The 13,933-nt window shown below is 46.9% G+C and overlaps 1 protein-coding gene across 1 annotated transcript; it reads right to left on the bottom strand.

Moving 5' to 3' along the window:
* Positions 1 to 276: 276 nt before the first annotated feature.
* On the bottom strand, positions 277 to 13,228 carry LOC124170838 (vitellogenin-A1-like). Its single transcript, XM_046549830.1, has 23 exons — positions 13,168 to 13,228; positions 9,288 to 9,311; positions 9,030 to 9,175; positions 8,805 to 8,942; positions 7,842 to 8,009; positions 7,522 to 7,758; positions 6,315 to 7,438; positions 6,061 to 6,229; positions 5,367 to 5,977; positions 5,019 to 5,235; positions 4,650 to 4,935; positions 4,321 to 4,573; positions 3,936 to 4,230; positions 3,618 to 3,849; positions 3,310 to 3,525; positions 3,055 to 3,218; positions 2,826 to 2,972; positions 2,571 to 2,741; positions 2,182 to 2,479; positions 1,903 to 2,093; positions 1,552 to 1,824; positions 1,026 to 1,472; positions 277 to 486 (listed from the first exon to the last, which is right to left on the bottom strand). The coding sequence occupies exons 1-23, from the start codon at positions 13,220 to 13,222 to the stop codon at positions 343 to 345; spliced, it is 6,006 nt and encodes a 2,001-aa protein (XP_046405786.1). The 5' UTR covers positions 13,223 to 13,228; the 3' UTR covers positions 277 to 342.
* Between the last annotated feature and the right edge of the window lie 705 nt (positions 13,229 to 13,933).

Here is a 13,933-nt window from a genome sequence, read left to right on the forward strand (position 1 = left end):
ACCACTCCCCATATGAAGGAATCAGTGGAAGACTTGGATCCATAATCTCTTAAAAACTAATAGAACGCAATGCAGTATTTTTATAAGGTACTGCATTGCCTCCCGGAATATAATTAGCTCCCATCATATTCGAAGAACGGAGAAAACTTGACAAATGTGTGTGTTTCTCTCTCAATTACTATTCCACTGACTGCGATAAATATGGCGCATTGTTTGAAGTTTTCGTACCAAACGCTCAAAGGAAAATGTGCCGAGAAAGAGTAAGAATGCCTTAAATATGCTTCAAATAGTTTATTAATTTTCTACATTTTCAAATTTGAAAAGAAGTAATTTCAATTAGATTCAGTTGGAGGTGCATCCCTGAGGAACGTTGATTTTGATGGTCTTGCTCACTTCCTTACGGCTGAAGTCGGGGTTGGCTCCCTTCTTCACCATTTCGACGAAGTGACGGCTGGCAGAAGAGTTGGCAACGCAGTGGACGTCGACCTGAAGGCAAGGAAACACAATTAGCGATCGAGGAGAGATGGCAATGGGTGAGATGTGGTCATTTCATTATTATCTGCATCAGTACTATAATGCATGAATCAAAGCGATAACGCGATTTAAATTTACACCAAAGACGTCTTCCATATTATACTGACGAAATGGAAAACACTTGAGATGCAGGATATATCACTCGGAAGTTATCTCGGGTATGTACCGAATCTTATCCATAATAAAGTTCAACACGGAGTAGCGCACCTATTTAACAAAATATTATTTAAGACAACTGAAGAACCTGATAATTTAATATAATCTTAATTATATATTGACTGATTAATCTAGTGAAATAATCTTCGTTAGTGAAATTCATATTGAGTTCGTGGAAAGAAAAGGAAAATTGACTGAAGAAGACTTTAGATCACAAAACTTTAAAAAGATATCGTCGGAATGGCGACCTTCATGAAAGGGTTATGAAGAACGTAGGATTCGTCAAAAAACGTTAAATGAATCCATCGATATAAACTGAATAAAGATATACTTACGCTCTTCTCGACCTTTCCGGTGGCACGGCAGTTATTGGCACAGGTTGGCAGAGGTCGCATGGAGAAGCAAGTCTGGCTTCCCTGCTCGATGATCTTGGTGCGGTGCTGGGTGCAGCCGGAGTTGGAGCTGGAACTGGAGGACCTTCCAGATTGGGCGTTGGAGGAGCGGCTGGATTTGGAGGAGCGGGAGGAGTATCCGCTGTTGGCATCCTCTTCGGTGATCACGTCGTGAGGAGTGAAGGTCTGGTTAAAGCAAGGTGCCGAAGCAGCGCGGCGCTGCCACTCCTTGGCTTCTCCCTGGCAGGTCTGGTCGGGGACGGCCCAGGAAGCGGCGAACATCTTGGGCTGTTCCAGAATGCAGCTCTTGGGAGAAGTGAAGTCGGTGGCGGGTTCACTGTCGTAGGTTCCGCAAAGACCAAGGACATCACCGCGGTAAGTGCTGCCGGCCTACGAGAGAAGATGGGGGTGAGTGAGATGGCAAAAGACGGAAACGGACTGATAGTGGAGTGGGGGCGGCGGGTCGTACCTCGAGCCAAGCGGCCTCTCCGTTGTACATGATGGCGATCTCGTGCTGGGGGGCCTCGAAGATGACGGCGCCACTGGGCAGAGCGTACCAGAAAGCGAGCATTTCACCGTCAGAGTCGGTGACGTTGTTGATCTTACGGTACGAGACGCTGCGCTGCTTCTGGTTGAAGTACACGACTCCGTCGGCGTCTCCGCTCTCGGAAGACTTCTTGGAGCTGGAGGATCCGGAGGGCTTGAGGTCGAAGACGTCGTCACCAAGGATAACCTTGACTTCCTGCAAGGGAAATGAGGAGAGTTAGGCACTGTTGTGGTATCACATGGAAGGAGCACCTAACGACCGAGTTCCACGAACCTTCTCGTGAGAGCTGGCATCGCGGACGAGAACGGTAACTTCGGCGGTGAGGTCGTCGTTGCTGCTGGAGCTGGAAGAGTCATCGTCTTCGGGCTGAGAGGTCATCATGACGTGCCAGCATTTTCCAAGGTGGATGGGGTAGGTCTTGTTGTCGAAGGTGGAGACGGAGTCACGGTCCAAGCCGCAAGAGGCTGTGGGGAGAGTGAGGAGGCAAGTGAGCGCGTGGTGTCTGAGTTGAGCGATCGCTTGGAATGTGAGAAATTTCGTTCCTCAACTTACCGGTCCACTGGGCGTGGAGGGCGTAGGTAAGGAAACGATCGGCAGCGTTCCAGCTGGGGTGCTGGACGGCCAGAGGACGGGCCCATTGGCCTACGCGCACGAGGTCGAAGTCGGCTTCGAAGGATGGGGCGGTGAGGGAAACGTTGGCGGCCTTCAAGTCAGGCTCGAAGTCGATGTCGACGGTGATCTTGCCTTCCTTGTTGTGGACATTAATGGTGTTCTCGTCGAGGTATGGGTAGCCGAGGTACCTGGCCACGGAGTAGGCCTTGTAAGTGAAGTTCTTGAAAGCGGCGGGAAGCTGTGGAGAGAGAGGTGGAGATGGTTGTAGCGATTCATTTCGGTGGTGGTGGGATACCAAGTGTGGCGCGCGATGAAGCGAGACGACATACCTTCTCGTACTGGATGTTGACGCTGTAGGAATCGAGGAAGTTGGCCCTGGCGGTGATGTTGCGGCAAGCGGGTTGGAGGTAGCTTCCGGACTGCATGAGGGACATGCATTTCTGTGCCATGGGACTGCGGCGGATGTATTCCTTCCCCTCCTGGCTCTGTTCGCCCTTAGCCTGCGAAAGAGGATGGTTTAAAATTGGACACCAGGACATTCAAAGGAGGCTACGCATTTGGGAATGGGCGACGTCGTCGCTTACCGAGATACTGATTTGAGCGGCTCCGGATCCGCACTTCTCGCCGAAGCTGATCTCAGAGCTGGCGTAGGAGGTAGGGTTGGCTCTGAGAGCCTTGGCAATGTTCATGAGTGGAACGTTGGGGTAAACTCCCTTAGCGGCAGCACACACCTGTGGAAGGAGAGATCAATGAGTGAGATCGATAACGAAAGAAAGAGGTGACGGAATTAAATCTAAAGGAAGGTAAGGTTACCTCGTAAGGCTTGGAGTTTCCGTAAGTGGGAGACTTGTAGAAATAGAAGAGAGCACGGCTGGTTTCGTCAACTTCGCTGGAAGCATAGGCGGCGGTGGCCACGTAGGCGATGTTCTTGTTGCCGTTGAATTCGACGGCAAGGTCGAGAACGGAAGCGGAGGCGTCTGCGATGGGGACGAAAGAGGGAAAACGATTAGGAGACGGTAAAATTTAAATGGCATGTAGGAGAGTAGAAAGGAAAGGTTCACCACTTACTTTTAATGCCGGAAGAAGCCCTCCTGAGGAACTCCTGCTGTCTCTTTTCGCTGACGGGTTTGGAGGTGGATGGGTTGGCCATGGAGCTGCTGCTGGATCCGGCGCTCTTGCCGCTGTTGGACTTGCCGCTGTGGGCGCGGCTCTCGTTGGATGCGGAGTCGGATTCGTCGGAGTCGGACCATGAGTGGGATGACTGGGAGTCATCGGAGTTGTCATCTACAGGTAAGACGGACGGCATTTAGTGATGAGGCGATGGTATGGCATGGAAGAAGGGAATGGCTTGGGGTGAAGCTTAATTGATAGCGTACCGTAGGAGGCGGTGAAGGTGACGGATTTGGTGTTGCTCCTCTGGGGGTCGAAAACGACGTTGATGTTGTTGTACTTGATGGTCCTCTCGGCCCATGGGTAAAGGATGAGGGACATGGCGTCGTGGCGCTGAGCCTTTTCGTAGAGGTATTGGTAGTCGAGGTACTTCTGCTCCGTGGCGTATTTAACGCGGAAGGCGAAACCGGTGCTGTCCTTGCCGACGGTGGTTTCCATCTGTGATGATGAGATAAGGGTGGAATTGGAATCTTGCGGAATTGGGCAAGCGTGCGCAAGGCGTTTTTGATTCACCCGTATCTCACCTGCATGGGCTCACGGACGTGGATGGGCTTGAAGTTGCTTCCTTGGCTGACGGGAGTGAGGTCAAGGATGTTGTGCTTGGCGGTGTAGGGGATGGTGCTGTAGTGGATGATCTGTGCCTCGCGGTTGTTGTAGAGGGGCTGCAGGGTGACGGAGGCCTCGGAGTTCTCGGCATCGAGGTCGAAAGTGGCTTTGATGGGCACATTGACCTGGATGTTCTTCTGAACACCGGCAATGTAGCGGGTGTGGGTCAGAGGAGCCACGAAGCTGATCTTGGCAGTCATGCGAGTAGAGTACCTGTGGGCGAAGGAAATTTAAGTGTCCCGTCACGTACACTCGTAAGTATGGGTAGTGAGAAATGGAGAGTTCGTCATCTGGAGAGCTTACACGAATTGGAGACTGGCGGTGGAGTTGATGGTTTCGGGAACCCTGATGGAGTCGCGGGATCCACTGGCCATGTCAGGGTGGGACTTGGCTTGAACTTCTCCCCTGAGGGAAATGTAGGTGGGCTTCTTGATGGAGTAGACGAAGGGAAGACCGGTTTCGGTGGGGAAGGCCAGGGTCAAGGCGAACTGGTTGTACAGCTTGTTGTAGTTGAACTTGTGGCCGGAGCGGAGGGCGGAGGCGGCGGATTTGAGCACTGCAAAGAAAAGGCGAATGAAAAGAAGCCAGGTCGCTCGAACGTGATCGGAGGGGAGGAGAGGAAGCCGACTTACGGGCTGGCAGGTTTTCGATGGTGGTGTTATCGAAGGTGAAGAATCTGCTAGTTCCCATGTAGCGAACGAGGAGGTTTCCTTCCACCTGCTCGTCGTCAGAGGGCTCGATGTTCAGCATCTCGGCAATCTTCTCCGTGGTGAAGGGGCTGTGGCTTCCACTTCCGCTGCCAGAAGACTTCTTTCCGGACTTGCTGCCGTGCTTTCCGCTGTTGGAGGAGTCGGAGTCCTCGAATTGGTCGCTGACGGCGTCGACGAGGTCGTTGAAGCTGGAGGTCATCATGGCGAGCTGAAAGAAGCGAAGACCGTCGGTCACAACGAGCCTATGCGAAATCCCGAAATTCGACGCGAGTCATCGCAAGCGGTACTCACGGCCATGTTCTGTGATTTCCATCCTCCCACGTTGTAGCGGGTGGAAATGAAGGCGCTGGATGGGAGAAGTCCGTCGGAGCTTCCGATCCAACTGAGCTCACGCCTGTAGGCGAGACCCATCTCCTTGACCATGTAGCTCTGGAGGTACTGACGGGAGTAATGGATTCCGAGAGGCTTGGGGTTGAGCAGGTTGGCGGCGGCCTTGGCGTTCATCTTGCTGCAATCGTAAAGGAATGGTTGAGGTTACAAATGCGGTCGTCGATGGCCAAGTGCTAATATTGCCTTTTCAAAGAAGCTTGAGTGGGAAAGCCAGAAATTGAATGTATATTTTCTATACGCTAGACTTACAATTCGTGGTGGTGAGGTCCCTGGAGGGCGGCGGCGGACTGGATCGCAGACTTGACGACGGCGGTGACTTGGAGGCTAGGGTCCCTGTTGGTGAATTCAGCCATCCTCTGGAGCATGAATGCGGGAGGAGCAGTCCTCATGAGGACGAGAACGGCGGCACAACGCACCTCATGGCTTTCTCCGAGGTTCTGGTAGACGTTGAAGAGGACGCGGCGGGCGACCTGAGGGAACACCTTGGCGAGCTTGTTCAGAGAGGTGACCATGAGAGTCCTCTGGAAGGTGGACATGGGTTCCTTGCCTTCGAGGTAGGGCTCGAACACGCTGAGGATCTTGGGGTGGCCGAGATTTCCAAGAGCGCGGATGTAAACCTGGATCTTGTGGCTGTCTCCGTCCTTGACGGCGGCGCGCAGGTGCTTAGCCATGTAGGGGATGTATTCCTCGGCGACGGCCTTGGGGTTGATGGGAGAGAGACGTCCGAAGGCGTGGACGGGGTAGAGATTGTGAGCCGTGACGTTGTTGACCTGAGCCTTGCGGGCGAGGTTGGCGAAGGAAAGGATGGCGGTAGAGTTGAGAAGGGGCTGCTTGGTGACTTCGGGGCTCGTGGCCAGGGCCTGTAAAGTAATGAGCGAACGTGAGTCCACAGCAAACGGAAACGCATGGAGTCAACATTCATCTATTCGGAAGCGAAACTCACGAAGAGCGCCTTGAGGAACTCAGCGGTTGGGGTCCTGGCACTGGCGGCAAGGGTGGCGAAGATCTCGGCGGCCTCCTCCGTGGCGATCTTTCTGGACTTGATCAAATCCTTGATGGTGGTGAGGCAGGGGCCAGTACCGGCGGCGGCGAGGGCATCGCGGAGAACGGTCCTGAAGCGAGTAATAAGGGATAGCGTTAGATGGGTGAAGGAAAGGGTTTTCGAATCGCCACCGGGAGTGAGCGTCGGATTCTTACCAGGGGTTTTCTCCGGAAGACTTGATGGGAGCGTAGATCTGAGAGACGGCCTTCTGCAGCTGCTCGGCATTCATGGTGCGCACGAGGCGAACGACGATGGCGAACTTGGAGAGGGTGGACTTCTGAGGAATGGTGCTGGGGTGCTGGAGCTCGGAAGCGATTTGAGAGCACAGTTTCTTGACGGCGGAGACGGGTTCGATGTCCTTGGAAGTGGGGATAGCGTTTCCTTCATAGCCGATGAAGTAAGGCAGGAGTGGGATCTTGGGAGCCTTGTTCATTCCGGGCTTGGGGTTGTGCTCTTCACTGGAGCTGGAGCTGGAGCTGGAGCTGCTGGAAGCACTGCTGACGCTTCCGGATTCGCTGCTGGAGCTGCTGGAACTGCTGGAGCTGTCGGAGCAGTTACTGTCGGAGTCATTGCTTTCGGAGCTAGAACTTTCACTGTCAGAGCTGCTGCTTCCGCTACTGCAGCTACTGCTGCTACTACTGCTTCTACTGCTGCTGCTGCTGTTGCTTTCGCTGCTGTTGCTGCTGCTGCTGTCGTTGCTGCTGTTCTGGCTTTCGCTGCTACTCTCGCTGCTGCTGCTATCTTCGCCGTTGCTCACGCTGTCGGAGCTGTCGTTCTCGCTGCTGCTACTGCTGCTTCCGCTGCTGGCGTTCTTGTTCTTCTGCTGGGGTGCGGAGCGACGAAATCGCTTGGGGATCTGGCGCTTGTGTCCGGGCCTCTCGACGCTTTCGCTGCTGTCGCTGCTGCTACTTCCGCTCTCCTGGCTGTTGCTCTGGCTGTCGGAGCTGTCGTTTTCGCTGCTGGAGCTGGACTGAGACTCGCTTTCGGAGGATTTGTTTCCCTTGGCGGGGCTCTTAGCGGAGCTGCTGCTGCGCTCGGAGGGGAAGGGATCGTTGTAGTCGTAGACGAGGTCCTTGACGCGCTGGGGGTTGGGCACGGATGGCGGGGAGCCAGAGCTGGACCGCCTGGAGATCAGGGTGACGTTCATGCGGCTGACCACCATACCTTTCTGGGCGTTGTAGAGGGCGGGGCTGAGGATGACCTTGTTGACGGTGACGGAAGACTGGATGGTGTATTCCTTGAGGGATCCGGAAATGACGATCCTGCTGACGCCGGAACGCTGTGAAGAGATGATAGCGTTAAGACTGCGTGGTTCGTGGCACGGCGCGTTGGAGGCCTACTCGTCCACGCGCGTCTACTTACGGAGAAGAAGTGTCCCATTTCGTTGTCGGCGGGCTCCCAGTCGGTGAGTCCGGTGATTCCGTAGTGGTAGGCCACTCTCTTGTCGCAGTTGCTGAAGTTCTTGGTCTTGGCGATGTCCATAAGAATGCCATCTCCACGGAGCTCGGGCATGGGGGCGAGTTCCGGGTTCACTTGGGTGGCGTACATCGGCAGGGGCGAAATGTCGTACATGACCTCGCACTTGCCGGTGACGGTGTCCTGGAGGAATAAAATCACGGTGTTAAACTCATCTCGAGTGCTTCGTGCTCGTGACGTTTTACCTCACGAGTCGGGCGGCTTACCTCCATGGCGCGGAAAACGCTCTCGCTGGGCCTCTTGGGAGCCTGACTGCCACGATGCCATTTGATCTCGTTTTCACCGTGGGTGTCAACCTGCAGTTGACTCACGACGCTCTTGATGAGGTTCACCTCTGGGTTGGAGAGGTCCTTGCTCACGACCAGCTCATCCACCTGCGGGAGGGAGAGCCTGGTTAGCTATTGCCTCGTCTTGCAGCCGGTGGAAGGATGGTTTTGCGTAGCCAAATTTTTCGCACAATTAATTTAAATTCACAATAAATTAAGCGAAGAATGTTTCCAATTTTTAGTAAGGATTATCTCTTGGTGGATAATTTTATTCTCGCTACTCTTTTAAACATAACTGTACTGAATTTCATCCCATTATTCGTAATGAAAACTTACAAATTTTGAAGCTAAAAATTGTGCCGCTATATCACCAAAATATTTCCATGCTAACATATTTAATATTCATACTCATTTCGCGTTCCATGAATCACGCTGTACAAATCACAATTTTGCAAAATTCAAAACCTTTTCATGGAACATTGTTTTCATCACTCGCCTTCATCCTTCAATTGCTATGTAAAGAAAATTTATTCTGAAGACGAGGGTCATCATATCCTTGAGGAGAAAACCATTCTGCGTTAAATGGAGTAATTTATCTATCCGTGTTTATCCCATCAAAAATGCGTTCTTATCGTCCAAATAACAACAAGGGGTTTTGCTAAAAAGTAATTTTTCCTTCAGATTGGACTGCTGAAATGATGAGAAGTGTTTCAAACAATTGTCGAGGCCGGTATTATGGTACTGCGTCCGAGTACCTTCGATTAATATTTTATTAACAGAACGGAAAATGGCCCGTAGTGAAACCCATAGGTATGTATAACTTCGAGTCAAATGTAATTTTATTTTCGAATCATCGTTCGCTTTTACTTGCGGGCACGATTGGAGGATTTCAAAAGTACTTACAACTCCGTTCTTGAACTTAATCTGGAACGGCTTGCTGGAGAGCGGGAGCGACTTGTAGTTGAGCTCCTTCTCCGGGATCCTGGAAGCCCATCCTCCGGGAAGGGACGCTTGCACCGGAGAGAACTGGGCGTCGGAGATCTGTGGGCAGAGACGAGTGTATGTTGAGATGGGAGTCAATGGCGGAAGGTCTAAAAGAGGGTCGGGTCACTGGTCGGCCCTACTCACCCTGGCAAGGACGGCGTTGGAACTCTGAGGCTGGAGGGTGAGGGTGGCTCGGCTCACCACGCCAACATACTTGTCGGCCACTTGGTGGAGGGCGGCGAGAGTCCTGCCCTTGATCTGGTACTTGTATTCGTAACCAGGTTTCCAGGCTGCAATAAGATTAATCGGCGGTTAGTACTCCAAATTTAAGGTTTGTACTTTGCAAAGCTTAGCCTCACACGAAACGTCGAGGGTGACGGTAAAGTAAACAGTCACACTTACCATTTTCGGCCGTAGCCAGCCCAACTGGAATAGAAAAGAAATTTTTGTGTTAGTTTTGATTCCTTCCATAATCGGTAGGTAGTAGAGTGAATTTTATCATCCACTGTCTAATGTGAAAGTTTCCCTTTCCGATTACGGTTTTGCTTTTCTCATCGCATTTTTTATGTTTCTTCGATTTGAATTCCAGGTATGCTTGGATATATATGGATGTTTTTACCGAATACAATTCCGACGTAATAATATGTAAATGTATTTGTATGCTATGGAAATATTATTATTTTTCTCGAAATATTATCCAACATTATTTTTTGAATTAATGTTTGACGCTTATTTTGGCCATTTTTATGCCCTCTCAATCTTACTCTCGACTGCAAAATTTCTGTTTCACACATTTTCTCTAATTAAAGTGCTATAGAGGTCACTTTCTCCCCGAAATATTATATCTCTCAACATATATTTCTATAAAAATTATGAATTGTAAAATATTTTTTATGTTCCCCATTGCATTGTTTTGATTATTAATCCTTCTTTTTACACTTTATCCGACCATATCATTACTTTGAACATTAATTGATCATTAGTTACCAATTACTCTGCAGGACACTTCATATATTACATTGCAAAGGAAATCGCATTCGTAAAACAAGCCAAATAGAACGAGTGGAATGATGACGCATATTTTATTCTACATGTTTTTAATTCCCTGATTCAGTTCTCGATAAGTTTTGTCCTGAATCCGAATTTCGTAGCCAATATTTGGTAATTTTTCGTGAATTCATTTGAATTCATAAAGGCTTAATCACGCCATAGCACAGTGGTCCCAATTGCGAATCTAGCGGGACAAAATTATTTTTCCCAAAAAACTTAGAGCTTTTGTCGTTAAAATATTCAGAATTGCCAAAATATAGACAAAACACAAAATAACACTAACATAGGCCTTTTCAAGGTGGTTTTTACGAAAAAAAAAAAAAGTTTAATTTACAAAATAATTTCGTGTTACTTAGAAAAATATGCAGAAAATCATTTTAAAAATCTATAGTAATGTGCTTTTCTTAGTTTAATGAACTAATTACGTTAAAAATATACTCATAAACACAGGATTTGCACATAAAATCGTTTTTCACAGAATGTGAACTGCGGAATATTAGTCATCTTCATCATTATTACTCTACCAGCTCCCTTCATCTCCGAAATTTACCGACTCCACATCCTCCATCTCTTTAACATTACTCATTTCATTAGGTACAGGTAATATTGGTTCCCTGAGAAGCTGTCTGACATCCATCGAGAGGAAACAACAATTCCTTGGGTGCAACGAACTAATACTGGAAACATAAGGATCAGATGTGACTAATAGTAGGTTAAAAATATCTCTCATTGTGTCCTTTCATGAGTATTTTAGCGCGTGATTTTCTTTTAATTTCCTAATATGCTTGTTTCTTGGGCCTCTTCGGAAAGCATTCCGATGGGAACTGATGCAATGCAATTCAATGGGGGCAATCAATCACTTTTGTCTCATGAATTAGATTTCATGTATCGTGAAAGGCATATAATACCATGAGTATGACGCATGTATATTTTTTCTGTTTTTTTGAGCATACGTCTCAAATTCACTTGTAGTTATGGAAAACCACAGGAAAGTGCGCTAAGAATTGCTCCAAGTCATTGAAATAATTCCACCTCTACTCCAGTAATGCCTGATGAAATGTCGGGATTCTTTTAACATCAAAATTCTGATACTATGTACAATTTCTTCCGGTTTATTTCGATGACCAAGAGCATCAGTGGAGAGATCTGCGCCTCTATCTTTTGCACTTCTTTCACAGTTATCTCCTAACTTTCATCTTCCAGAAATAATTTAATGGGTCTACAATGCCTGATCGAAGGTGGCCTGGTATTCTGCCATAAGATGTTTTTTTTATCATTTGATTTTAGCTGAAGAGGCAACATAGAAATGGAAAACATATAGGAATCGTCCACTGGACCTGATTCCTTCCGAAATACAAACCTTTGCTTATATTGCTTGTGCCCATGACTCCCATCTTAACCCCACTTAAATATCATCGTTAGTTTGAATTCATTACCAGACCGAAGGAAAGCGGCGACAACATCTTTATGAGCCAAAATAGTGTTATTCACTAGGGCCAGTAATTTGACCTCGGCCGAAGTATCAGTAATGGTCAGTTCTTGTGATGGGGGATAGCAAGACAACTTTGAGTTCAAATTAATCTTGTATGAGGGATAAATATCGCACCGTCTCTGGCCTCTCTTCTGATGTTTACGCACTTTTGCTTAGTAGGTTCTTTCCATGTAAAAGGACAAAGCCTTTAATTCTGAATATATTATTGGAATCAAAGGTGAAGACAATTAAGCCTTCTTATAGTTGGTAGCTCTCTTTGGTATGTTTTCAGTTATGTCTTTTATAATTGCAGCCGCATCTTTTTTCCCAGAGCTTGGCAATGAAATCTGGCTTGCAAAACAGGTTCTACTTTCGATATATCCTTCAAAAGAGACTACACACATCTAACAAAATCTGTCTTATTTTCTGGAGCACTGTTGCCACTTTTTATCAAAATTACTTTTAAATAGCATCACAATTTTCCTGACGTCCTTTGGGGTATCTTCATTACAACTTTCAAATGTACTACTCATTTAATAAATCATCTATAGCCTTTTCTTCCTCAGCAATTATAACAATTCCAATTACCGCCGGTACCTTGAATCGCTCAGAATGTGACATGATTTTCCCTATCGATATAAAAATGTAAAAAACTGTAAGCCATGTAATAACTATACCATAAATATCAATAAAAATTTATGCCGTACAAAACTACAATAGTTAAAATTAAAATTTTGTCTTCTCTAGCGAAATTTATCCCGATATTCCAGGCGTCGTCCGAGGAAATGCCCCCAGTCCCGCGTCTCAACGGCTCTCGTTTGTTAACTTCATGGAACAAAAAGGGCATTATTGTCAAAAAGCGCAAGTAGGCGCAAAATGTGATGAAAATATCTATAACTATAAGGACGTTTCCACATGTCTTTGAAGGTTTCGCAATCCTACCTCGACATATATTTTTTATAAGTCAATTTAAACAATTGAAGTCGATAAAAAACGATGTTATAAAGACTGAGAGATTGCCATTTGAAATATAGTATTTTAAACCAATTATATTTTAAGAAAAATCACTCTAAATAATTCTATATACCGATGGCTATAAGATCCCGTTAGAAATTGTCGTTCCTTGCGTTATTGCTATCTAGCAGGTACGTGTTAATGCTAGCGAGTCAGCTACCGTCGGGGTGTAGGCGGAGGGTAGGCAATCTCAACGCGTGACTTTGCAGCTGCATAACATTGTTATAACTTAAATAAACGTTGTAAAAGTTACCAATCATGATGAAGCATTTAGTTGCGGATATCGCTGAATCTACGGCGACTTTATTTTTAAAAGTTGCAAAACTGACTTTTGTCCCGCTAGATTTGCGATTGGGACCACTGTGCATAGGTGGCATTGCTAAAACAGTTTCATATAATTTCTACTTGATCGACTTTCACTTACCAGAGAGGAGCAGTGTACAATAATTGCGTTAATTTTTTCAACTTGATCGGAAATCATTTAAAATTTAAAGGCATACTGAGACAAAATTATGAAATGGCTTTATTAAAATATTTAATAAATACTTTTTTATCTTTATTGCCCAGCGACGTCTATCTCTCCATCGCGTCCGCTGAATTGGGCGAAGAAGAATATGTAGCAACTCAACTTGGTTTCTTTCATCTAAGTTATAATTTAAAATTTTAAGTTGAAATCAAAAATAGCAGTAAATGTATATTTCAATCGGTGATTTTACTTAGATATCTAATGTCTGGTTTGGTACTCACCTACGAGGAAGACGATCAGAGGAGACCACATCTTGTCCCGGAGTGACGAACCCATTCCCTGTGGCCAATTATATACCCTGTCAGTCGTGCGACATCAAATCCTTGCCTCAGCGGAAAGAGAGCGATCATCATCTTGGCCTTTGGCACTCGGAGCCACGCGCCGCTCGCCAAGCGATTTTCTATCATCGGATTATCTTGCAACGAGCGATGCTCGTGGATTGAAAAATGTGTGGTCACTTGAAATTTATCAGAATCATTTTATGTATGACTAGAATTTTCAGAATTCGTCGAAGTATTAACTTTGCTTGGTAACTGCCTGAATATTCCAACGTATTTACATGGGGTACGATTTTTTTCCGCAAACCTAATCTCCATTTAATCTCCAAAATATTTTTGTTCGTGCCAATACTACACCCTATATTTATTGCACACTTCTTCCAAGATTTTTTCTCTTTATACGGAGATGGTTAAAAAAACGACGCGTGTAGGTTCTTATGTTTGGAATTCCATATGTCATCCTCATAATTGCCTTCTCAATGAAAGAATACCAGCACGCTATACGCTTTAATTACCTCCGGCTGTTCCCCAAAGGCATCTACCAATTACTCCTCTATGTTAACATACTATGGTTTACTAACTTTGTCTAAAGAGGTAAATAAAATAGCTAATTCAGGGATTGAGTGTCACTTTATTGATACATACGTATCGAATATTAAATATGAATAACATAAATAGCTAACTTCATCGTCATTTTACGAGAAAAGCC

Source organism: Ischnura elegans, chromosome X (genome assembly GCF_921293095.1).
Source record: "Ischnura elegans chromosome X, ioIscEleg1.1, whole genome shotgun sequence".
Lineage (NCBI taxonomy): Eukaryota > Metazoa > Arthropoda > Insecta > Odonata > Coenagrionidae > Ischnura > Ischnura elegans.